The 25,751-nt window shown below is 45.0% G+C and overlaps 2 protein-coding genes across 14 annotated transcripts; one reads left to right on the top strand and one right to left on the bottom strand.

Moving 5' to 3' along the window:
• Nucleotides 1–17,395, top strand: LOC129168542 (leucine zipper putative tumor suppressor 2 homolog). Of its 2 annotated transcripts, none has more exons than XM_054753959.1 (6): nucleotides 1–212; nucleotides 13,596–14,018; nucleotides 14,098–14,679; nucleotides 14,819–14,941; nucleotides 15,018–15,164; nucleotides 15,235–17,395. In XM_054753959.1, exons 2-6 carry the CDS (start codon nucleotides 13,623–13,625, stop codon nucleotides 15,874–15,876), a joined length of 1,890 nt encoding a protein of 629 aa, XP_054609934.1. In that variant the 5' UTR covers nucleotides 1–212; nucleotides 13,596–13,622; the 3' UTR covers nucleotides 15,877–17,395. The 2 variants fall into 2 exon arrangements, with proteins under 2 accessions (XP_054609934.1, XP_054609932.1); XM_054753957.1 differs by having other exon boundaries at nucleotides 1–208; nucleotides 15,235–17,392.
• On the bottom strand, nucleotides 8,813–25,739 carry LOC129168539 (PDZ domain-containing protein 7-like). 12 transcript variants are annotated; one of them, XM_054753948.1, is made up of 18 exons: nucleotides 23,016–23,796; nucleotides 22,441–22,545; nucleotides 22,120–22,326; nucleotides 21,602–21,739; nucleotides 21,346–21,520; nucleotides 21,108–21,284; nucleotides 20,897–21,044; nucleotides 20,218–20,278; nucleotides 20,028–20,110; nucleotides 19,663–19,894; nucleotides 19,414–19,575; nucleotides 19,194–19,342; nucleotides 19,007–19,098; nucleotides 18,247–18,338; nucleotides 18,097–18,168; nucleotides 17,450–17,926; nucleotides 17,214–17,314; nucleotides 8,815–17,140 (listed from the first exon to the last, which is right to left on the bottom strand). In XM_054753948.1, exons 3-18 carry the CDS (start codon nucleotides 22,289–22,291, stop codon nucleotides 16,997–16,999), a joined length of 2,475 nt encoding a protein of 824 aa, XP_054609923.1. In that variant the 5' UTR covers nucleotides 22,292–22,326; nucleotides 22,441–22,545; nucleotides 23,016–23,796; the 3' UTR covers nucleotides 8,815–16,996. The 12 variants fall into 12 exon arrangements, 11 of the variants coding, with proteins under 11 accessions (XP_054609925.1, XP_054609923.1, XP_054609916.1 ...); XM_054753941.1 differs by having other exon boundaries at nucleotides 8,816–17,140; nucleotides 19,663–19,862; nucleotides 19,930–20,110; XM_054753945.1 differs by having other exon boundaries at nucleotides 8,816–17,140; nucleotides 19,663–19,862; nucleotides 19,930–20,110; nucleotides 22,120–22,262.
• Between the last annotated feature and the right edge of the window lie 12 nt (nucleotides 25,740–25,751).

Here is a 25,751-nt window from a genome sequence, read left to right as displayed (position 1 = left end):
CGGTCTTAAACGTACTGGTAGTAGTCTGTGCGGCGGCACCACAGCGTCGATCATGAAATGTCATCTCTGTAAACATTTTTAAAAAGTTTTGTGATAAGGGCTTTACTTTCTTTCTTTTTTTTTTTTTTTTTACAAGACCAACACTCAAGTCCTGTTTTCCCGAGCAGACTTTCCGGAACACAGCAGCTGTCCCAGACGGTCCATGGTGGTAGGTTAGCTAAGGATGTTTGTTGTTTTTTTTTTTTTACTCTGCTAATGATTTATTTTACTTATTACATATTTGACAAGAATTACTGTTTTTCTTTGTTAATATTACTGTTAAAGTAGAGATGGTGTCGTTTATCGCTGATAGTTGATGTGTAAGTAATGTCAACTATGGCACTGGTAGTCAAGGTGTGTGTGTTCAATTATTAAGCAGGCGAAGCTAACTTGCTAACATGACTAATTAATATCCAGTAAATGTTATAGTAATGCTATATTATGACTGACGGACTGAGTTTGGCTGTTTGAAGCTTCAGACATCAACTAAACTCATTCCCTTATCAGCTAGATGACGGCCACCCCCTGCAAACAAATCTTAGCAGGGATTTAGAGTAGACGAAGGTACAGTACAAATAGTGTGGAGGAATACGTCTACGGTAGCCGACAAGGGGGAACCTTCCAAACACAGAAATGATCCAACACCAAAAACACACACACATTCAGTACTAACAGGAAGTTAGCCAGGCTACCGGGGGAGCCAAACCACTTCTATCTTTAAATACTTGAGACGTGATATTTAACATATTTTACATTATCTGGCTAACTTCCTTGTAGCCTACCTAATTTCCCTTTTGTTCCGTGAACTCGCAAAATATCTCAATTAACATTTGGACATGTAGCATATTTAATGTACCTCTATTGTAGCACATGTACATCATATTTAATGTAACTTGAATGTAGCATATGCACATCATACTGTATTTACTGTAGCATATGTACTTTATGTTGAAAGTACCTCTAATGCAGCATATGTACATCATATTTAATGTACCTCTACTGTAGCACATGTACATCATATTTAATGTACCTCTATTGTAGCACATGTACATCATATTTAATGTACTGTACCTTGAATGTACCATGTGCACGTCATATTTACTGTAGTATATGTACTTTATATTGAAAGTACCTCTAATGTAGCAAACAGTATGTACATCATATTTAATGTACCTCTAATTTAGCATATGTACATCATATTTACTGTAGAATATATATGTACTTTATATTGAAAGTACCTCTAATGTAGCATACTGTATGTATATCATATTTACTGTAGCATATGTACATGGTATTTAATGTACATCTAATGTAGCGTATGTATATCATATTTACTGTAGCATATGTACATGGTATTTAATGTACCTCTAATGTAGTCTGGCTAAACTTCCATTTTGTTGTGTGAAGTTGCAGCATTTGTCTCATGCATGTGTTTCTTTTGCATTTGTGTTTGATCCTGCAGTGTTAATGTGATTGCAGCCTTTTTCATTTGGAGCATTTTCCCGTTGCATGTGTTTTATGGTGCATGTGCGTTTGCCCCTGTCGGCCACCGTAGTGATGATAACCATAGAACAAGAGGTCAGACTTAACAAGTGAGTATCAGTCGACAAACATGGCAGCATGTTTCGTCTTCCTGTTGGGTGCCTGAGTAGATTTGATGGATGAATTGAAGGTTATGCATCTTTCTATTGTGTGCTCGCTGACTCAATCAGCTGTTCCAAGAGCTTTTGGGGATTTTTGAAACACTTAAAATGATGGCCTAGCTTTGTGTGAGGACTGTGTGGCCAAAACCCCCTGTGCTCGTTGCTCCGTCCCACTTTTCATGAGCATGTCATGCATGTGCCGACATTTTTCACCTCCCACATCTCCATTTTTCCTCGCATGCTTTTTTTTTTAACTTTTGGCCCACTTTTTGTGCAAGGGGACCGGAACCACAGCCAGCCTAATTTGTTCTTGTATTATTTATATATTATTTCTTACCATAGGAGTCAACTTTGAAGATCTTTGACTTACTTTGAATATTGTTGTATATGTTAAGTTATATATCGTTAATGTACCTTAAACGGAGTATATATACAGTACATCCTATTTACTCTAGCATATGCACATCATAGTTGATGGCCTGTGTCAATCTATAATACATATTTGTTGCGTTTCAATCATGGGGGTGAGGTATGAAAGTGGCGTTGAGGGAAGTGGGGCGACGTCTCCCTGAGGTTGCTTGTGTGGTATTTTTAAATACATTTCTCCTCACGCTGTGGATGATATTCTGGCCTGATTATTCTCCAGATGAGAGGCCACCAAGTGGACAACACACACACACACACAAGTAGCACCAGTCATGGGTGTTGTGTTGAGTGTGATTTGAGGATGTTTGAGGGTGCAGATGGGCTGCTTGGCGGGAGGCCTGCTGAGCCAGTGGCCACGTCACGCTGTTGCATAAGAGCCTACGCAGCCTGGGGGGAGTTGGCGGGCGGGGGGGTTGCTATCTCAAGTCATTAGCCTGGAGAGCCGTTGGGCCTGCCTACTCAATGGGGGTGGGGGTCAGATGCGCAGTCCGCCAAGCATGATGAGCTACTTTTGATTCATTTGATGTCATTGTATGATTATACTGTATTTGTTAGGATGATGAGTAGATGTTCTTCCAAGCAAGTTTTGCTTCCGCACGCTGATGACGATGCAGCGTCCCTCCTGTCAGCACACCTTTTTTAAATTAAATCATAATAAATAGGGGTGTATTTGAAATTGGATTGAATCGGGATGCAGCTGGACTGAACTGACTTTGGACTGTATTTTAATGTATTTTTGAGAATTTTAGGTATTTTTGAAAATCACCTGCCTGGAGATTGGAACAGCATTTCCTTGTGTCTTTAAAAAAAAAAAAACAATAACAATAAACATAAAAGCTAAGCAGTTTTATGTTTTGCATTTTTTCCACACACGGTAACTGAAAATGAACCGAAGCGCAGCCTTAACCCCGAGGCACGTATCGAACCGTGATGATGCCTAATATTAAGCTAAACGACTAATTGAATGTACTTTTTAATTTCATTACCTATTTCTTTATGTCTTTGCTGCACGCAAAAAGTATTGATAATTTTACTGTCAGACTGATCTAATCACTTAATAAAATGGTCTTATTTTATTATTGATTACATTTGGATGTCCTTTTGGCTAAATGTGGCATATTGACAGAAATGTTTATTAATATGCACTGTCCCTATAAGTAAATAAATAAATAAACAGTAAAATAAATGTGATTTTTATATTTTACCATTTTATTTACTTCATTAACTGCTTTTTTTTTGCTCCACTAAGAAGGTAAAATAATTTTACCATCAAACTAATTGAATAATGTAATCAAATTATATAATTTTACTATTTATTGCATTTGTATAATCAAATACACTCTTGATCAAAAGCTTAAGACCAGTTGAAAAATTGCTGGAATTTTCATTTTGCACATTTGGATCTTAATGAGGTTTTAAGTAGAGCTACAATATGCAAAAACAAGAAGGGGGAATGAGACAAAAAGCACTTTGAAAAAGTCATTTATTGAAAACAACAATTCAACTGAAATAGGCTGTTTATCAGCTGATCAAAAGTGTAAGACCATCGCTCAAAAAATAACAAAAAACTCTCCAAACCAGAACAAAAAATGTTCTCAGTAGGACTCAGTAATGAGTAGCTCCACCGTTCTTGTTAATCACTTGAAAAATGGGTTTGGGCATGCTTGATGAGAGTGTTTCCAGGAGGCTAGTGGGAACATTGCTCCAAGTGGAGAAGATGGCTTCACCAAGGACATCAACTGTCTGGAACTGATGGCCATTTTTATAAACTTCCCTTGCCATCCATCCCCAAATGTTCTCTATGGGATTTAAATGAAGGGAACATGCAGGATGGTCCAAAAGAGTGATGTTATTCTCCCTGAAGAAGTCCTTGGTCAAGCTAGCATTGTGAACTGCAGCGTTGTCCTGTTGAAAAACCCAGCTGTTACCACACAGACAAGGGCCCTCAGTCATGAGGGATGCCCGCTGCAACATCTGCACGTAAGCGAACCCACACCACCTGAAAGTCTAAACAGGCAGTTTTGTGGCGTTGAAGGAGACGAGGTCTTTGAATTCGTTTTTTGTTTTTTAAACCCTTTTCCCACATGATGCTGTCTGACTGTTATTGCGCTGCAGTCGGCACCAGTAAGGGCCTTAATGTGGGTGGAAGACCACCCTGCATCTTGTTGGATGGCCAATCGGATCCTCCGGCTCAGCGCAGTGCGATATTTATTTTTATTTTTTTTGGGTCTACCACTGGACTTTTTTGTTCCATAATGCTCAGGATCTTTCAAAAAAGAATGACTGATTTACTGCTCCCAACCTCAGCAGCCATGGCACGCTGCGAGAGGCCTTGCTTATGCAGCTCCACAATCCCACCACGTAGAAAAAGAGAAAGCTTCTTAGCTTTACCATCAGGAGGGCGTGACAGAAAATGACAATTTTGAGCAGATTTGGGCTTTTATAGCCTGTGGTCTTAAACTTTTGATCAGGTGATAAACAGCCTAGTTCATTTTAATTGTTGTTTTCAACACTTTTTTTTCTAAATGCTTTTTGTCTCACTCCCCCTTCTTGCTTTTGGATATTGTAGCGCTACTTAAAACCTCTTTAAGATCCAAATGGAAAATAAAAATTCAAGCCATTTTTTAACTGGTCTTAATATTTTGATCAGGAGTGTATATATATATGTATATATGTGTGTGTGTGTGTGTGTATATACACACACACACAAACCTGTCCATAGCGGCCACTAAAGGGAAATGGCAAAAGTGGCCGCTATAGGCAGGTGGCTGTTATAGACAGGTTGGCGGCCATTTTGAATTTGTGCGTGCACATATTAACATGTCTGTGATTAGAAGCTTGTTGTGTTTGCAGATACATATAATTATACTGTTACATGTTGACCAGTAGAGGGCACTGTGGGACTGCGGATAAAAGTTGTAAAGAACAACTAGGCTTGTTATTCTACACTACCCACAGAACAAAGCTGTACTACTATATATACGACAGAGTGTCATTACAGCTTTAGTTCATCAGGAAGTGACGGGAAGTGACGGTGGGCGTCCCGAGCAGGAGAGCTAGGCTCAGTGCTAGCTGTGAGTTTGGAGAGAGTTGGGAAGTGTGTTTATGTTGGCGTGGATGTAAAGTCCTGCAGTGTTCTCCGCTGTTAATAAAGCCATTAAAGTGCATCGGCGACGTGAGTCTCTCCTTCCCCACAACAAGCGGCATTACAGTATTGACCAGTGCACATTGTCTCACACCAGGAAATAAACGGTGTCACTTGTTACAGGCATTGCCTGGACAGCTATGTAGTGGGGCTTGTTTAACCTTTGCCTTGTGGGCAAGCAGGAAGGAGAGACGATGCTGAGAGATGTGTGTGTGTTCTGAGCTGCTGTCTGGTGGCCGTTCAATAAATAAAGTTGGCAGAAGCAACAGGAGAAGTTTCCTTCTTTGCTTCGGAGCTGAATAACACTGACAAGTTAACAGACTAGTAGCGAACGGAAAAGAAAACGGCTTTTTTGTGTCGAATACAGAAGATAATGACTTTGATGGATTTGTGGATGAGGATTGATCAAAAATAACTTGAGTACATTCTAAAATACTTCAATTAAGTACAACCGAACTCAGTTTTGCTCCCGCTGCCGCATGCATGCTAGCGTATGTTTTTTTTATTGTAGCGTCGCTGGGAGCACGTCCTGTTCCCAGCCTACTTTGCGGTAATGTTTTGGTGCAAATGCTCTTAAAGTTACATGTTTGACCAGGAAATAGCAAGCTCAAAAGAAGACGGCTTTTTTATGTGGAACAACTGACAGTTTGTGTGGACCTTGTGAATGATTGTGACTGAGCTAGGACTCAGTAATTAAAGTCTACACACGACGGCTTCATTGATTGAAAAACGAAACTTTTTCGTGCATGAAGCTTCTACTTGAGTTGGTAATTTGGCCGCTATATGTGGTCAGATATTGACCAAGGGAGACAAAATGGGTGGCCGCTGGCCACGTTGGACAGGTGACTGCTATACACAGGGTCTAAAACATGTAAATTTGCTGGGGGGGATTTTTCAGTGGCTGCTATAGGCAGGTGGCCGTTCTATACAGGTGGCCGCTAAGACAGGTTTGACTGTATATATATATACACACACACACACGTGTGTGTGTGTGTGTGTGTGTGTGTATATATATATATATATATATATATGTATGTATGTGTATATGTATGTATGTGTATATATATGTATGTGTATATATATGTATGTGTGTATATATGTATGTATGTATGTGTGTGTGTGTGTATATACAGTATATATATATATATATATATATATATATATATATATATATATATATATATATATACTGTACTACTATATATATAGTAGTACAGTAGTATACTATCACTATCACTCTGGATGTGCAACACAGCAGAGCTGCTCAGCCGGACTTTCCTGTATGCATACGATGGATTCACTTCACCGTTTTTTTTGGGCAAACATCTCGTATTTTACATGCAGGCAGGGACAGATTTAGAGGAGATAGTTTTGACGTCCCGCCTCCCAGATTAAATGCTAATCTGGCCCCTCCTTTCTCACATCTGTCATTAATCACCAGCAGATTTAAACAGCCTGTCAATGTGCTCTAATGCGGCTGTTCTTCTTCTGCTGCTGTTTGTTCTCTGTTCAGTCAGGATGAGTCACGTGACTGTGGAGCGGCAGGTGAGGTGGGGCGGCGCTCTTATGTAAACGGTCGTTATGAGCCCAGGGCCGTTAAACCACACAGCTGCTCATCTTGCCCCCGCCTGGAGGCATGTAACGTACTTTATACACACAGCTTCCTCATTAGTGCAAGCTACAAGCACAATTAGAAGAGCATGGAACCTCACACTGTGGTGGCCATCATAAAGCCTTTATCAACTGCACAGGCGATGGCTTCAGTAACTTTGTTTTTCATTCCTAAACTGTCATACAAGAAGTTATATACAATACAAGCAGCGTTTCCCACAAGAATGCAGGGTATCTGCGGCGCCCCGCGGCACTCGGCGGGGCGCGCCACATGAAGTCATCCTCTAATTTGCATAGCTGACCATGACCCATGACTCTCCCATTATAATTTGTTAGAGTGCGCACAATCTTACAAAAAAAGGCAGTGCCAAGTTGTTCTGTGGTAGTTGGAATTTATTTGTGGCGTGCCACAAACAAATAATAAACTAATAAATAATAAATGAGAATGTAGACGCCTGAAAGACAAGTAAAGATTGTTTTCAAAGCAGTACTGCCACCTAGTGGCCTTTTATAGGGACTGCTGTAATTAATAAATGTGTCATTTCTGCTTCAATTAATTAATTAGTTACACGTATTGCTCTTTGTAGAGAGTAGCCAGACACTCTAATATACCGAGTACACTTCTGTGGTTATTCATATTATATTAACTATCAATAATAACTATTATAATAACTATTATAATAACTTGATAACTTGTATCACAAGCCAAAATTATTATTTTGTTATATATAAACTATATTTAAACTATAATATAATATTTTATATTGTAATAATTATTGGTTTGGTTTAATTTCATGCATTTTAACATGCATGAAGGTTACAATGGAATACAGTTCCACATGTCCAAAAGGAGTAGGAAGAAGCAAAGCTTAAATATTGTATATTATAAATTTACTAATATTTGTTATAAAATATTTGAATATGTGATAACATATTTTATAATATTTTTCTGTTAGTCTTTCTCGCCCAGAAGGAAGCATATTTGGAGTTGAAGTTTGAGGTGACGCCCACGTGTAGCTGCAGGCGTTGCATGAGTGTTCGCAAAATGACACGTATACCAGGTATGTCCAAAGTGCGGCGCAGAGGCTATTTTTGGTCCTGCGGCTGTTTTTTTCTAAAAATCCAATTAAAAAGACAATTAAAAAAAGTGCAAAAAAAAAAAACGAGGAAAAGACCAGTAGTTTCACAAAAATTAGGACAAAATATGAAGAGAGTAAAGTGATCATATTATGAAAGAAATAGCATCAAGTTGAAATACTAAAGGAAAAACAGTTGTAATGTGAGAAACAAAAAACTAAGAATAAAATTGCAATTTTGGGAAAATTATGTTGGGGAAAAAATATACTATTATGATAATAAAGTCAAAGTATTACAAGAATAAAGTCATAATATTACAAGGAAAAAATGTACAAGGAGAAAGTTTAAATATTTGTAAAAATGTAAAAAAAAAAAACAGCAAAAAATAGTAATATAAGGAGAAAAAAATCATAATAATATGCTTTGTCAGTGAAAACACAAAGCTGAGATACAGGCTGTTTTTTTTTCTTAAAGTAAAAAAAAAAAGTCTTTGCATATCTACATGGGTTGCTTTATAAAATGTAAAGGTAGCCCCGCATACTTGATTTGTCAGTATGCGGCCCTCGGAGGAAAACGTCTGGACACCCCTGTCATGTGCAGACCGGTTGGTGGCCTCGCAGCGCCCAGGGATTCCGTGTGACTTTGGATGGCGAGAAAGCAAAGCAAAGCTTTCACTGAACCTGAGCAACCGGATTTGAGGACGTACAAGCTGGGGAGTTTGAGTGACACCAAGTAGAAGTCTCAGTTTGGAGGTATCAAGTGTCACTGATGTTCGTTTTCCCATCCATTCGGGTAGAACTTCACCCCTTTGCTACATTAGCAGTTTAGTGAAGAGCAGATGCTGCCATTAGCGATTACACTCGTTATCAATTTTATTAATGGAAGCAGAATCTTTGCTGCTGTGTTTATTAGTAGAAAAACATAGCATGATGTTGTTGCGTGACGTTGGCTACGTATTCCTGCTCTGGACTTGGAAAATCCCCTCACTCGGATCAGTTTGGCCCCCGTGACTCAGATGTTCCCGCTAAAGACTTCCATTGTTTATTAGTACAAATGCTTGTATTTTCTTCTTTCTCAACAGAAACAAAAATCTGCTTGCACAGTCGGAGAGCAAGGTGAAGTCATCCTGATGGAAGTGTCAGATAACTATCTGCTGGCTTATGGCAAGCAGCTTCCAGGGATCCGTGCGTATCGTAATCACGGATCGTGTTTTGCTGTGATCCCCGGGTCGGGGTGTTAATCTCCCTGGCGCGTGATCCAGTAAATGTGCTAAAGTGGACTCCCTGCGATAGCTCGTTGCTGTGGAGCGCAGCTACTGGGAGTTGCCTTGTAAATTCGTTTTTTTTTTTTTTTTCCATGTGTTTCTAAAAGTGATGCCGAGCGCCAAGCTTCAGTTTGGAAGGTGCGAGTGGATTGCTTTGTGCCGTGGTGGATTGTTTTGGAAGTAAGGACGCTTTTAGCTGCAGCGTCCAGTGGGAGTGATGACCCCTGTCTGGCCTAGCTTCCTGGTCCCACGTGCGTGCCACTTTTTCTGAACAGCTACAGTGGTGTGAAAAAGTGTTTGCCCCCTTCCTCATTTATTGTTTTGCAAGTTTGTCACACTTCAATGTTTCAGATCGTCAAACAAATTTAAATATTAGTCAATGACAACACAACTGAACACAACTTTTTATTTTTAAGGGAGAAAAAAAAATCCAAACCTACATGGCCTTGTGTGAAAAAGTGATTGTCCCCCCCCCATTAAAACATCATTGAGATTTATCACACCTGCGCTCAATTTCTCTAGCCACACCCAGGCCTGATTACTGCCACACCTGTTCTCAATCAAGAAATCACTTAAATAGGACCTGCCTGACAAAGTGGAGTAGACCAAAAGCTCCTCAAAAGCTGCACATCATGCTGAGATCTAAAGAAATTCAAAAACATATGAAAAAGAAAGTAATCAACATCTATCAGTCTGGAAAAGATTATAAAACAATTTCTAAAACTTTGGTACTCCAGCAAACCACAGTGAGAGCCATTATCCACAAATGGCCAAAACATGGAACAGTGGTGAACCTTGCCAGGAGTGGCTGGCCAACCAAAATGACCCCAAAAACATCTTGATGATCCCCAAGACCTTTGGGAAAATATCTGTGGTCTGACGAGACAAAAGTTAAACTTTTTGGAAGGTGTGTGTCCCATTACATCTGACGTCTGATTTCAGAAAAAGAACATCATACCAACAGTAAAATATGGTGGTGGTAGTGTGATGGTCTGGGGCTGTTTTGCTGCTTCAGGACCTGGAAGACTTGCTGTGCTAAATGGAAGCATGAATTCTGCTGAAGGAGAATGTCCGTCCATCTGTTGGTGACCTCAAGCTGAAAGCAACTTGGGTTCTGCAGCAGGACAATGATCCAGAACACACCAGCAAGTCCACTTCTGAATGGCTGAAGAAAGACAAAATGAAGACTTTGGAGTGGCCTAGTCAAAGTCCTGACCTGAATCCTATTGAGATGCTGTGACATGACCTTAAAAAGGCGCTTCATGCTGGAAAAGCCTCCAATGTGGCTGAATGACAACAATTCTGCAAAGATGAGTGGGCCAAAATTCCTCCCCAGCGCTGTAAGAGACTCATTGCAAGTTATCACAAACGCTTGATTGCAGTTGTTGCTGCTAAGGGGGCCCAACCACTTATTAGCTTTAGGGGGCAAGCATTTTTTAACACAGGGACATGTAGATTTGGATTTTTTTTCAGATTTTTTATGTTATACAAATATATATATTTTGTGTGTGTGTGTGCACGCGCCCCACAGATTCTGCCTAGCAACAAGAGGCTTAGCAAATGTCACAATAATAATAATTTTCAGTTAAAAACGGCATTTTGTGTTCAGTTGTGTTGTCATTGACGAACATTTAAATTTGTTTGACGATCTGAAACATTTACAGTAAGTCTGACAAACATGCAAAAAAAAAAAAAAAAAAAAGAAATCAGGAAAGGGGCAAAGACTTTTTCACACCACTGTATCTGAGGGTCTTAAATTCAACTGAGCGCTGGAGGTAGAGTCTGGGCAAGGCAGGGTTTCAAGTAGTAAAAAAAAACTTGAATATAAAACTATACTGTTGCATCGCTGGGATTGCTTCCAGCTTCCCAGCATACCTTGCGGCACTTGTAGTTTTTTTTTTTTTCCTGCAGTAGTTGTGTGTGTTTATTTACTCGTTCTTGTGTTTGCACCGTGATTGTTGTTAGTGCTGTGTCTAGTGACCCCTCGTTCATTTCACTGCACGACCAGCAGTGTCGGCTATCGCCTGCCCAATTAAAAAGCCTCTCCCTGTCAGCAAGCTAGCGTGCATCTGACCATCCCCTTGTGCGACTCAAAGTTGCTACAATACATGCCACTTCACGCTTCGAATTTTGTTTTCAATAAGTTTTCAAGTTTTCAATAATATATTCATTAATAAATCATGCTGTTTTGTGGTTAAGTATGGTATTAGTCAAAAAATAACAATTTTCAAGCATAAAAATGGCTAAATGAACAATATACAAATATAGGGCATTCAGAAGATGCATTCGAAGACGTTGTGATGATATATAGTATTCTGCACTTGTCACTAGGTGTCAGTAATGTTACTGTAATGTTGTGAGAGACACACAAGCACCAGACTTGATCACCGGAACAACAGGCTTTCATTGCAGCTTTGAATGATCTCACAACAGGCACAATAATCCCTAACACGAGCCACTGTTGCGGCTGGAACACATGCCAAGGTATAACTCAACCCTGAACCCCCGACATGACTTCCTGTCCGCCCCCCAGCACCAGAACACATTTACAGTAACACACACGAGCACGAGTCTTATTTTCTCTTGCTGTGTCTACTATATTGGGTAATAGGAGTGTAAAGGTGACTATGGGGTGTTAATTCATCTCTAGAGGGATCTAATAATGTTAAAAAGCGTATTTAGAAGGTCTTAAACAGGTTTTCTATGCTCTAACTACTGAATTGTCATGACTGTATTTTATATGTACTTCATGTGTTGTGTATAAGTTCCAACTTACACCGGAAAACTCAACTTTCATTGGAACCGTTATGTAGACCGAGACAGTCCTCCTAATCGATCTGGATCTGATCCCGATTGGCGGGCATTTACAGTACTTGGAGCATGCTAAACCCATGTTCAGACACATGTATCTCTAATTTCATCAGACTCTGCTCGAGTAGTGTTTATGCAAGATTTTACACCCAGAAATGGTTGATCTTCATGAAAATGAGCGTTTTTCTCCATGAGTAACTTGAGGAACACAGCAGGGCAGGTATGCATCATGGTGGCTAACAGTCAAGAATACTATTGTGGACTTATCTCACTAAACCTCCGAAGGATAACAGACGCACCCTTCTGGAAGCAAACACTAAAACTAGGCTGGAAGAAGTAGGCTGCGCCCTATGAGCACCCTCAACACACACACACTCACACACCAGCACAGAAGTGGGTCATGCTGGTGAGCACAAATTTGTCGTTCAAGGTCACGGAGAGTTGGACTCGGGCGAGAAGTAGCAGAATGCTGGTAGAAGAAGGGTTGAGTCAAATGGAGGGAAATGCCTTCATATAGACCAGGGGTCTCAAACTCCCAGGCCCGTGGGTGGGTCATATTTTGTGGACCCAGACATCAAAGTTTATTTTCGGCAGTAAAGTTTATTTATGTTATACATGAATCCCTTCTTTATCGCGGTTAATTGAGTCTGGGGTTTAGAGTTGACTTTTAGCTTGGCTCACGTTAGTTTTATTGTGCCTGCTGTGAGATCATTCCAACCTGCAATAAAAGCCTGTTGTTCCACCGATCAAATGTAGTGCTAGTGTGTCTCACCCAACATTACAGTAACATTACTTGAATGTGTCTTCTGAATGCCTTATACAGTATTTGTATTTTTAGTTCATTTAACCATTTTTATACTTGAAAATACAAAATTTAGGTAAAAAAAAGACATACTATTTGCTTAAATATGCATATTGTTTTTACTAATAATAGTATGCATTAAACCACTAAACAACAATGGTTTATTAGGTAATATATTTTTGAAAAAGTGAAATGAAGCCATGAAATTCGAAGTGCAAAGTGGCGAGGGATTATTGATGATTCATTAAGGAAGTTAGTGTTGCTATTAGTTGTAAGCCTCATGTTAACCAGCATCACTGTGACAGCAAGGAGACAATAAAGACGTCTGTTCCTCAAGATCTCCAACAATTTCCAAGCAATGTTCAACTTTTTCCCAGCCTGGGCCGGGCCCGGTGCTGCATAGTTTTATTTTTTTAAAATGGCGTTCCTCCTGAGGCTGATCCGATGTGTGGCGACAGGAGGCTTTGTTGCTGCCAGCGTGCTCCAAGCCGTCCTACATGTCCAATGAACATAGACTCTTTGCTTGTGCTGCCTGACAGACCCAAAGCCTCAAGGCCCATTTGTGCTGCTTGAATGGGCCTCATCAATGGGCTGGCCTGTTTGGTTGTGTGTGTGTGTGTGTGTGTGTGTGTGTGTGTGTGTGTGTGTGTGGTTATGGAGGGGAGGAGGCTGTAGTTCTGCTATAGAGCACCTTTGCTTGTACTTTCTATGCTGCTGTGGCTTCCTAATCGAGTCAACGTGGGTGTTTAATGTTAGCTTTGGAATGTTCTTCCTCAGAACGAGTGAGCCCATCTTGCAGCCAGCATGGCGCTGGTTCTGCCCGTCTCTGCCGAGCCCCGTGACCCAGGCCACAGTGCACGATCACGCAGGCGACACCGCTCAGGCCCCTCACCTCCGACCGCCACTCTAGACCGCGTGGGCTCGGTTGGCAGCCTGGTGGCGGCAGCGGCGGCCCACTCCGGCGTGGAGCTCGGAGCACGGGAGTCTCCTCTGGAACGCTTCCTGCAAACCGGCAGTCCTCCAGCCAATAGGACATCCAGTAAGGGGCAGGAGAGCGGGAAGTGGGACTACGTCGATGACTGGACCGACGGCCACGCTGCCAGCCCAACGAATTACCAAGACGGGACGAAAGAAGGCCTGAATGGGCGCGTGGGGGGGCCACCGCCACGACTCGTCCCTGTGTCAGGAAAACTGGAAAAGGCGAGTTTTAATGTGAGACGAATGTAAGATGACCGTGAATATACAGTAAGTGTTGTGTTGTTGTGCCTGCTCCGCGCAGAACATGGAGAAAACGGTGCTGCGACCCACCGCCTTCAAACCCGTCGTGCCCAAGAGCCGCACCCCAATGCGCTACCTCTCCCCCCGACACGGCGCCAGTGGACCAGATGGCCAAAGCAACCTGAACCTGCTCAGCCCCGCCCATCGGGAACTGTCGCCTTCCGGCTCAGAGAAGCGCAGCTCGTACAGTGCGGGGCGAAACGGCGGCGGAAGCAGCAGCCACTCCTGCTCGCTGTCTGACTCGGGCCGCAACTCACTCTCCAGTCTGCCACCTTACGGTGGCCTGGCATCGGGAGAGGTGGTGGCTGCAGGTCACCTGGAGGCGACCAAGAGCGCCCCCTCTGTCAGTGTGCATGGACACTCCAACTCGGACAGCGGGCGCTCGTCCTCCAGCAAGAGCAGCGGGTCCATCAGTGGGCGAGGTCAGCCGCTGTCTGAATGCGGGTCCGGTGGGCGCTCCCCAGGTCCAGTGGAGGGCTATGAGGGGGTGGTGAGGGACCTGGAGGACAAGCTGAGGGAGAGAGAGGAGGAGCTCCAGCATCTCAGAGAAAATCTGGATGAGAACGAGGCCGCCATTTGTCAGGTGGCTCCATTTCTCCTTTTATCAGTCACTTCATTAGGTACACAACCTAACTTCCACTCCAGTCCTGCAGGTGGCGCTGCTGCAGATAAAAAATGACTTGCATAGCTTTCAGACTGATCACTTGATGGCATGTTTCCAGGTCTACGAGGAGAAGCAGAAGCGTTTCGAATTAGAGCTGGAGGAGCTGAGGCAGAGCTGCGCCACTAGGATGCAGACGGCCTCTCAGAAGGCGCAGCGAGCCCAGCAGGTGCTTCAGATGCAGGTGAGAACCTTCAGCCTTGCTTCTTCCACATCTCATCCAAAACAGTGCAAATATTGTGTGCCGTGGCATCCTGCAGGTCCATCAGCTCCAGCAAGAAAAGAAAAAGCTTCAGGAGGACTTTGGCCAGCTTCTGAAGGAGAGGGAGCAGCTGGAGGAGCGCTGCACCTCCTATGAGCATGAGAAGATCCAGCTGGGACCTCGACTGGAGGAGAGCAAGTGGGAGGTGAATATTTTCCTGAAACACACTTCTTTAAGCACACATATGTGGCTTAAGCTCGTCCTTGTCCTTGCAGGTGTGCCAGAAGTCAGGAGAAATCTCCTTGTTGAAGCAGCAGCTGAAGGAGGTCCAGGGGGAGTTAGCGCAGCGTGTGGGGGAGATCGTGTCACTGCGGGGTCAGCTGCGCGAGACTCGTGGCGAGCTGACCAACACGCAGGCCCTCCTGCAGGAGGCCAGCGCCGCTGCCCGCACGCGCACTATGGAGCTGGAGGTGTGCGAGAACGAGCTTCAGCGCCGCAAGAGCGAGGCCGAGCTGCTCCGGGAGAAGGCGGCGCGCCTGGAGGGAGAATTAGCGCGCCTCCAAGACACCCTCGCCGCTCAAGGTCCGGGAAGTAGACAGTGTCAAGTGTTCCAGGAGGATCAAGATGGCGAACAGAGCCTGTCGGAGCGCTTGAGAGCCGAGCTGGCTCTGGAGCGCCAGCGGGCAGAGCAGCAAGCTGGCGGCTTCGAGGAGGAGCGCATGGTATGGCAGGAAGAGAAGGACAAAGTGGTCCGCTACCAGAAGGAGTTGCAGCACAACTACGTCAACATGTACCGCAGGAACCACGAGCTGGAGCAGATGCTGCGGGAGCTCAGCCAGGAGCTGGAGAACAGAGACGACGACGAGGGCAGTGGAAACGAGATCATTTTTGACGATGTCGCCGCCACCGAAATTTGACACTCACAGCCCCCCGTTTTTGTAATTTTCTTGCAGTGTCAGTCGCACGTCGCAGATCTTCCCTGTTTCTAAGCAATGAGTAAGTCGACCTGTCACCCGCCTGCTCCTGCACTCATGAGGACTTCACACTCCCACTCCGTGTCGGCCGTAAGCGCACAGCCCATGTTCTATGCACGCAAACATGGCCGACCCGGCAGCGGTGAGGGCAAGTGAGTCAGCAGCGAGTTGTTGCAAAAGCTGACGTCAGTGTCGTTTAATGCAGTTTATCATGTGGCCTGCATAAAAAAACCCCCCATCAAACTTGATCACCATGCTGCAAAATATTGTGTTGCCTTAAAGGAGCGCCTCCACTGTGGCGCCATCTTGTTACGCTGACAAACTGCTGCAGTCAATTCACCTGCTTTCTATGAATACTTGAAGAATTTAAATAGTTGCTTCTCCGAAGAGCAAATACTTTAAGATGGCTCAACTTTGACCTGTTCCATCCCCAAAAGAAGAGGAAGACTTTGCTTTGTTTTCTGACTGCTGATTGGGTCGCCATTGTAAATAAATAAGTCAGAGTAAACAAAGAGCCACTGTGAATAGACCAAAGAAATGTTTTAATGTTTTGTTCCGTTTCATCTTATTCGTTTATTTTCACTCAGTTTTTATTAAAAGTTATATTGAATGTTTGTGTTATTTCGTCCTTGGGAGGCACTGACGAAAACTGGTTTAATTTTTGTTTTGGTTTGTGCTTTGTGGTTACAATTGGCATGAAAGCGCTGAGCTGCCCCCATGTGGCCAAACATTTGCTTGTAAGTTGAGTTTGAATGTCAAGCATCGCCTTTCATTGCTTTTCATTGTTGAATTGTTTTAACTATATTTCTTCATGATCTAATGACAAAACTAAGCTGTGAAAGTGTACAATTTGATACTGATGCAAATGAGTTTTCTTTTTTGGGCTGTTTGTGTTCACCAAGCGTTGGGTTGTTCACCCACTAATAGGGAACGTGACCGTCGTGAGGCAGGTTAGTTTTTCCCTACTTAGGATGTGTTGTTGCAATAGTAATTCTGCAGGTGGTGTGCTTCACGGACTGACCACTAGAGGGTTGTCATGAGGGATCACCACCTTGTGTTCTTTTCAAGGCTTGTGGGGCATTTTGACCACCAGCACCATGGGGTTTTTGGCCTTGTTACTGAAGGCCTTCCGTATGAGGTCAACGGCGTGCAGATGGGTGACGCCTCGCAGGGAAACGCCGTCGACGCTCACCAGCTCGAACCCTGCCTGGAGGGCAAGAGCAGGAGAGGTCACAGATACACGTACAGCCCATCTCGCGTGTTGTGTATCACTTCCTTACCTTGAGCACCTCACAGGTGGAGGCGGCTCCTCCAGGGAAGATCTTTTCCACCTTCACCACCGGCTGAACCCTGGACTCCATCCCGCCAGATATGCTGATTCCTGAAAACATCCATTGAAAGTTCAGATCTACTTAGGCGTTACTTCTTCAGGTTCAAAGATACTATGATATATCATAGATGTGGCAAATATCGTGATATCACATCCTGTGTACTCAAAGTTGGGTGTCCCGCTTACCCAGGGACTGCTTGGTCTTGGAGATGCAGACAGTTTGGAGCTCGTAGTCCAGCTCGGTATCATCAAGTCCGTTCTCCGGGTGAGCCTGATGGCCGTTCAGTTGCCCTCCTGAGCTGAACGCTTGTGCCAGCGATGGCCGACTCTTGTGCAGCGTGAACACGGCCTCTTTACCAACAGTCGAGTCATGGTTGACCTCCTCAAAGTGCACAGAGCGAATGGTTCCGATATCTGTTCTAAGCGGAGGGTCGTGGTTGTGGGTGAGTAGCCAGTTGGGGCCTGGGGGTCTCGTGGGTGAGGCTTTGGGCTTCATGGACTCCGGCTGGTATCCGTCCACCGGGATGTCCAGCAGCGGCGTGAAAGTCGTGGAGCGGCGGCGGCGTCTCTCACTGGACAGGCTGAGTTTCTCCAGCTTCTCCACTAGGTGGCTCTCCTTCTCCACCACCTCTGCACTGTGGAGTGCAAAGCCTCCTCTGCAATCTGCGGCATAGCACACATCACAGCATATCATAGAAATCCTAATGCAGTGAAATTATGCCCCATGGTGGCAGTTGTCACTATGTAGTCTTGCACAGTTCTTCCTCAATTGATTTGGAATCATTGGCAGGCTTTTTTTCCCCTCATCAAAGAAGAGTGGCGGAGGCACCGACCTGGGATGGGCGTGATGAGGCGACGTTTGGGCGCCCGACCGGACGCAGGAGACCGAAGAGGCGGGGTTCGGACTGAGGCGTTGGAAAGAAGAGGGCGGCAGGAGGTGAGACATGCTGATAAGACACAATGTTTGTGTCACGTGACTGCACCTGAGCGGTACTTGAGGATGTCGTATGCCTCCACTTCCACCGCCTCCACGGTGCTGTTGAATTCACTGAGGTGGGCGGGAGGAAGCAGCGTTCTGCCGGGGAACAAATATTTCTACTACAGTACATACAGTAATCTAGTAATGAGTCCTCAGCGTGTTGTAACATTGGAGTCAAGGTGATTGCACTGAGAAATCCTTTAATCCTAATCTGGTTGGTATTTCTAATTCCACTTATGTACAAGTCTGCACATTTATGCACACATCCTTTCAGACAAATAGGAAGACTTATTAATGTGCTTCCTTGACTGTAAGAGATGAGCAAAAGCAGAATGTACAAACGTCTCCATTCTGCTTATTTGATTGTTTTGATTCTCATTTTATTGGTGGATATTAATGGTAATTGTATGAAACTTGGTCCATATTTGTTTTATTTATTTATTAAAAAAAAAAATAATAATGATGCCCTCTACTGCAAAGAAACAGAAATTTTCAAACATTCCTTACCCTTGAGTCAAGGCTTTGAAATAACCCCAAAATATCCTCTTTGCACTTAATGTTTTGAAAATGTTGTGTTTTTCCCATTGGGAAAAAAATGATAACAATAAGAGGGACTGAAAGGATGTTTTGGGACCGAAGGCTAAAAAGTTTAATTTTTAAGGGGTCTCAAGTAGTCTAACAGTATTCCTTGAAGCCAGCAGGGAACGTGGGATGAAAGACTGCACATGACTCCCTTCGTTAAGTAGCCAATTAACATTTCCTACCTGACTTCCCTGAGCAGCAGCAGTTTCTCAGGCCTGTCCAGCACAACCAGCAGGTGGCGTATTAATGTCTCCACTGACCTTTCCGCCACATACTGACCAGGGAGGGACAGGAAGTGCATCATTCATACGAAGAAGATGCAAAAAGGTACAGAAGGTACAAAACAAGACTTCGGCCCTCTTTTCTTACCGTCTGACATGCCTTAATCACCTCGTTCGCTTCCTCCTCAGTCAACAGTCTGCGCGCCATGTCGTCCACCGCTCGCAGCATCTCGCAGTTTGGCGTGCTGCTGAGCTGCGGCCCGTCAGCGGTGCTCGGACCTCCGCCAAGGCTCAAACCTGCCACATGATGACATGTGCCAGACGGTTTTGGTGTCTTGTGTGAAAGAGACTTCCTTGGTGGAGGTTACCTTCCTTGTCAGTGGATGGCGACCTGGAGCGCCCCCTGGAGGCGTTTCTCTTCTTTGCACCCTTGAACAGCAGATTGACTAAAGTCTTGGAGCGTTGGAGGGCGCTCTTCTCCCTGGAGTTTTCGCCTCCTTTCTGCTTCTTGGACTTTTTCTGGCTGATCTCTGCATGGTGGAGACATCCGGGGGAGGACACAAGTCATTGGCTGTCTTTATGGTGTCCCTTCAATGTATTATCCCTCTTCTCCACACCTGCCACGGTGACCTGGCTCTGTGAGCGGCTGATGGGTCGGCTGGGTCTGCTGAGAGCCAACAGCACCGCCGTCTTGGGGGACTCCCTCTTTGGGTCCACCTCCTCACGGATGGCCGTGTCCCGGAGCAGCGTGGTGGCTCCCAGGCTGCGGGTGGTGTCCGTCTGGATGGCGGCCTCACTGCGCTCCTCCGACACGCACCTGGCGCACCAAACAAGCATCATCGTGGCTGTCTTTTAAGAGAAGGTTGGAGAAAATGAAGCCCGACCTCTGGTCCTCAGTGGAGATGCACACGTCCACCATGTCGGAGCCAAAAGGCAGACTGGGGGGGAACATGACCTGGGACAGGCCGCTCAGAGAACTGACCGGAGTGCCTGAGGACAGCGAAGAGGCCGAGTTGGAGTTGGATTCTGAGCCCAGGGAGGAAAACTTCTGACCTCCGTTGACCACTGTGCGAGAAAACATCATAATTAATGGGGGCTAAGACAGGAAGTTGCCAACAAACGCGTCCTGGCGGAGGTATATTGGACTCTTAGGACAGAAGAGAGACGCGTACACTTGTTGAGCCATCGGTACTCTGCCACCATCTCCTTGTAAGCTGGGTAGCGGCCGGCTTCCTGCGGGGAAATATGCAAAGCAACTTGAATGAAACTTTAATGCTATTTTTGTCAAGGACAAAAAGACAGCTGACAATACTTTTCACTTTTGGACTTTCCTGCAGCAGGCGTCACTTACTTCAACATCAGTTTACGATGTATACAGGGCGACAAACTGTCAAACTTTCCCATAAAATAAAACAGAGCTCCACGCTTCCATCAGCACCTGATCCTCGCTGCCTGGTGAATAATGCATGCGGCTGCAGAGCGAAACCCAAGCTAGCAGAGCGAGCGAGGAATATTACGACTGCGTGCCAGCTGTCACGGCCTCCACGGTGTCCACATGATCTTTAACATAAGCCTCACTGCTCCGTCAAACAATGCTACTGGCTGCTGCCTTATGTACACAATCTGAGGAATACCAAACGCTAATAATGTAATTAGGGATATTGGCATAATGCTTTGTAGTGCTGTCACGATAACACATTATCGCTTTGTTTTTTCTGATATCGGTGCGCGAGTGATGACGTTGTGCTCCACACAGAAACAACACTTGCTCCCTCAGAATGTCTGCTGTGTGGAATGTTTTCCAAGCGTGTGTCTCATCATGTTTAAGATGCCTTGATGTGTTACTTTCACCTTGATGGTCAGCATGACGTGCGTGTGGCTCTTAAGCACCTCCACGGCACTGCTGTGGCTGATGTCCTCAAAGCTGACGCCATTGGCGGCCAGGATCTGGTCGCCCATCTTGACGCCGTTCTGCTCGGCCAGGCCGCCGGGGTCCAGTCTGAGGCGTGAGGAGTCAGCGTGTTGCGTAGGTGCCAGGAAGTGTTGCAAGAAGAGGACCTACTTGGAGACGTAAATGCCCAGACCAAACTCCTTCCCGCCGCGGATGTTGAAGCCCAGGCAGTAGTCGTCGGAGGTGGTGTACAGGTGGATGATCCTGCGGAGGGCGCTTCCCGAGCTGGCGTCCGAGGGCGTGCGCCCGCTTTCCTCCACCACCATGCGCCTGTGTATCAAGTCCACCCTGCACAACAAATCGTGTCAACAAAGCTTTCATGAGTCGTCAAATCATTCTGCTCGCTCACCAGGTGGTCTTCTCTTTGGAGTAGCGGATGCCAGGCACCTTGCCCACGCGCCTCACCACTATCCTCAGCCGGCTGTTGCCCGTCAGCACCTTGACGGCGCTGCTCATTGTGATGCTCTCCAAGCTGACGCCGTTCACCTCCACCAGCTTGTCGCCCACCAGCAGGCCGGCCTCCTCTGCACACAAGCACCAAGGTGACAAAACGCGCCCACGCACAGGATGCCACGATGGCGTGGCGTGACGCCGCTCGGTCCCACCTGCCGTGCTGCCGTCCTCCACCTTGCTGACAAAGATGCTCAGGCCGTGCTCGGAGCCGCCGCGCACGCTAAAGCCCAGCTTGCCCTCCTGGCTTTTGTCCACCGTGATGGTGTGAAGGTCCTCGCTGTCATCGCCACCTGGGAAACAGGACATCATCTATTTGCACAGTGGGTGGAGCCTGTCATGGCTGGGTGAGGACTAATCACCTGTCCAGCACAGCCTTTCTACACATTTTGTCTGAACACTGAAGTCAGTTAAGGGCAGTGGTGTCCAAAGGGCGGCTCGGGGGCCATTTGTAGCCCGCAGCTCATTGGCCCGTGATTGGCCCGTGATTGACAAATAATTGCTCAATAAATAACCTAAACAGATTTTGTTTTAGACATGCTTTTGATTTGTTTTGTCCCTATTAGAACATACATTTAAGGAAAGCCCCCATGTCCTTAAATTTTTATATGGAAAAAGTTTGGGTCTTTGCTAATACATTGCTAATACTGTTTATCTCGCTATCTTTCCTCACCGTCCACAGGAGAGTTGATGAGGATGACGCGACCCATGGGGGAGGAAGATCGATTTCCTTGCCGCTGCCGCCACTGCTCCTTCTTTCGTAGAACGTTGCGTGCAGCCGCGTAAGCGGGTGCCTGGGCCCCAGGGGCCTTTTCCCTGCAAGAGGGTTCTGATGAATGAGCCATGCAGCCCGGCAGCGTCCCCTCTCAGGTGGAGGGGTCTATACAGAAGCGGGTAAGGTCAAGGATGCAGGGATTTTGTTAGCAGACATGGTAACATAAAAGGTGTACATGTACGGATATTGTTCACCGTTGTTTTCAGTAGGTCAACTTACTGGTGGAGCAAGATGCTTTGTGGCATGACAGCCAACTTTTTGGCTTCCCAAAGTCACAGGTTGGTCCATTCTTCTTTCCCATGATGCATCTCTCTCAATGTTCTGCTGTGAAATCAAGAGTTTGTGTGTAAACATTACAAATTCGACATTTAGTTCCAATTTTTGCAACTCCTTCAAAGACATTCAATGACTTTCACATGCCTGCATCTACGGGTTTGTCCCTAAAGTCGAATTTGACTTCATAGTGTGTCATTCTAACACAGTAAATTGTTTAAAAGGAAGATGGAAACATAGAAGTTGGATTATCAGGTGTTATTTAGCTCAGGATGTACCGTCTGCGTGTCACGTGGTGGGTTGCCTGGGTTACGCTCCACTAAACTTAACGCTCCCCTGTGACGTCACACCTGGGCTTCCCTCCCAACAACGTGGACAGCGACAACGAAAAGCCTCCAAGAGTAGCCAAAAATGCATGAAACTACACAAACATATACGTTGATTGTAAACTGAAGCTTCACCAATAGCACCGTAGTAATATTAATACAATATTTTTACTTTAAAAAAAAAAACAAACTTACCGAGCAATTCAAAACCAGAAGCTCTTTTCCAACAGTCCTCCACAAAGACAGACACAAAACAACCGCGGAAGTAAGCGTCAATTAATTCTATCAGACCAAAAAAAATAATAATTTTTAACTTTGGGAATTTGAAGTTTTAAATTCCGGAGTATTACGTAGAGTTCTTGTTACCGAGTTGACTCAAATAGATCGACGCACCTGTCCAGGAAGTTCCCCCACAAGCCCCGCCCTCTCCTTCACGCCGATTGGCTGAGACGTTGCAGCAGGAGAGAATCTGATTGGATGATACATTAAACTAAACTGACACACAGAGGTCACTTCATTAGGTACACTTTAACAATTCAATGTGCCATAATAACGATCAAATATGCTGCTTTGACAGAAAATTATGCTCAGTTCGTGTTTATGATGAATGTAATATTTTGACACTTTAGTCAAGTTTAACAAGGCGTGTTGCTGTGCTACCACCACTTCTGTTGGTGGTCATTAATTCACAAGAATCAAGATGTGTACGTAATTATGTTGTTATACACAAAGATTTGTTTGAATCCCAAATAACAATAACACAACTTAAACAAGCATTTTAGTGCAAAGATGTTTTATCGAAGACAATAGAGAAGTAATAAAAGCAAACCAAGTCTTAAGGTATCAAGTGTGTTTGCTCAGTTGAGTTTAAAAACAGACCATCATTAACAGACTTGGTCTTTTAGCACTTCAAATATGCCTGCAGGTTTGCACACCAACTTGAAATCATCTTCCTCACTGACACCATTTAATTATTGTTTTTTCTCTATGGGCAGAAGCTCCTGTGGTATTCTCTTGACAGCTTGCATCACGTCTTCAGTGTTGACTTTATCTCCAAACTCCATCTCTCGGTGTTCCAGCAAGATTCCCTGGGGGTGGGGGAGTAGCAACAGGTAGTTTCCTAGCTTTGCTCACAGGCTGGAAATGTGTACGTTCTACCTGCTGTTGCCGTCCTATGACAAAGACGCCGCCGAGCAAGAAGCCCTCACCCAAAATATTCCCCGTGAAGCCTTTTCTGAAGGCCCTGAGGCCGTTCATCCACACCCCGGCGCGAAGGAATGCCAGCAGGCCCAGCCTTCGCTCACGTGGTCCGTAGAAGCGCCTCTGCAACAGAGCAAAACATGAAGACCTCTCAATGACTTTACTGTGTCTCCATCACGAGGACACAAGACAATCCACAAATTAACTCCACCAATTAAAAAAACAAAAAAAACAAGACCTTTTCATCCAAGAAGATCTCCCCGCTGAAGTATGCCCTAAAGTTCTGGATCTCTGTGCCAACATCCTCCTTGACCACGGCATAAAGAGGGACCCCGAGCTGGTCCAGCTGGGGCTTGAGAGAGGACAGCTCTGCAGCCTCCTGGAGAGCATTTTGATGAAGATGATTGTGCAAAGTATGCATTTGTAGCTCCATGTTGAGGCATGAACACCTTACCTCTCTGCACAGGAATCATCCCGGCCTGCGCACCGCCATGACGACAGCGCCCGTCTGCTCCCACAGAGACTTGGCCTTCAATGTCGTCTTCTCTGTGGGAAGGAAGTGAAGAACGTGAAAGGTGGAATTGAAGGAACCATGAGAAGGTAGGAGGTGAAGGTGCATAGGGAAAAAGAGGGTAAGCAAGGTGAAGAAAAGTACAAACGGAAGGAACCATGTGACGGCAGGGAGGAAGAGCTGGCGAAGGTTGTGAATGGATGTCACAAAAGGGGGGAAGTTAGGGAATGGAAGTGAAGGTATGAGGGTAAAAGACAGGAAGGAAAGTAGAAAAGGAAGTGAGCAATGGAGGTATAAAGGAAAATAGAACCATGTGACGGTGGGACAGAAAAGGAAGTAAATGGAAGTTACAAAAGAAAGGAAGTTAGAGAATGGAGGTGAAGTGTGGGGAAGAGGGAAAAGGTGAGAAGAGATGAAGAAAAGAGGAGGAAAATAACAATATAAATCTAAGGAAGCACGGCAATGTTTAGGAGGTGAGAGAAGAGGAAGTGAGCGTTGTGGAAATAGGTCAAGGTAGTAGGAAGGGGTAAGTAGGTGAAGGAAAGTAGAGAAGGAAATATGTTAGGAAAGGAGAAGGAATTGCGGTACGGGGTGAAGGTGGTGATGTAAGTAGAAGCCTTCACGTGAAGCAACACGTAAAGGCAGGAGCAAATGCAAAGAGGAGAGGAGAGGGAAGTGAAAGTAGGTGGTGAAGGGGGGAAAGCAGTGAGGAAAGGGGGTGGAAGAAGTCAATGAGAGCGAGGAGGCGAAAGAGTGGAAATTGAAGGAACCATGTGAACGAGGTAAAAGGAGATGCAGGTTATGGATATACAGTAGTTGGTGTGAAATCAAGTAGAAAAGAAGGGATAGGGTCAAAAGCAACAGATAAAGGAAAAAGGGGAGGGAGGGAGATAAAGGACGAGAAATCAAGGTCTATTTCTGACCTGCAGTCAAAGTCGTCAGCTGAGTTTCTGCTAAATGTTGGAGGGTGGCCTCCAGCGGCGGCGTGAGGAACATGTCCGTCAACAAGTTCAGGAGTCCGGCCACAAAGCCGGCAACGGCCTCCGCAGCTTGGAGCAGGAGACCCATCCTGGTGGTGCTGGTTTCTTGTTTAGCGTTCAACGAGAGCGCACGTCTCCAACATTGAAGCTGCAGCTGCGCTACTTTGTTGTTTGCGAAGTTTTCCACCAGACGTCTTGATGGAGCACAGCCGCGACTGGTGGGTGACGTCAGCAATCATG

The sequence above is a fragment of the Dunckerocampus dactyliophorus genome, chromosome 15 (genome assembly GCF_027744805.1).
Source record: "Dunckerocampus dactyliophorus isolate RoL2022-P2 chromosome 15, RoL_Ddac_1.1, whole genome shotgun sequence".
Taxonomy (NCBI): Eukaryota; Metazoa; Chordata; class Actinopteri; order Syngnathiformes; family Syngnathidae; genus Dunckerocampus; species Dunckerocampus dactyliophorus.
Note: the sequence above shows the minus strand (reverse complement) of the source record. Positions and strands in the feature narration are given on the sequence as shown.

What these genes read in the sequence shown, in the direction of transcription:
- LOC129168542 (XM_054753959.1), top strand. Translation starts at nt 13,623, where the DNA reads ATGGCGCTGGTTCTGCCCGTCTCTGCCGAGCCCCGTGACCCAGGCCAC. An exon ending in TGTCAGGAAAACTGGAAAAG is followed by an intron (nt 14,019 to 14,097) that starts GCGAGTTTTAAT and finishes TGCTCCGCGCAG; the next exon opens with AACATGGAGAAAACGGTGCT. An exon ending in TGGAGGAGAGCAAGTGGGAG is followed by an intron (nt 15,165 to 15,234) that starts GTGAATATTTTC and finishes TTGTCCTTGCAG; the next exon opens with GTGTGCCAGAAGTCAGGAGA.
- LOC129168539 (XM_054753941.1), bottom strand. Translation starts at nt 22,291, where the DNA reads ATGGCTCATTCATCAGAACCCTCTTGCAGGGAAAAGGCCCCTGGGGCC. An exon ending in TGATTAAGGCATGTCAGACG is followed by an intron (nt 19,099 to 19,193) that starts GTAAGAAAAGAG and finishes CTCCCTGGTCAG; the next exon opens with TATGTGGCGGAAAGGTCAGT. An exon ending in CTGCTGCTCAGGGAAGTCAG is followed by an intron (nt 18,339 to 19,006) that starts GTAGGAAATGTT and finishes GTTCCCCGGCAG; the next exon opens with AACGCTGCTTCCTCCCGCCC.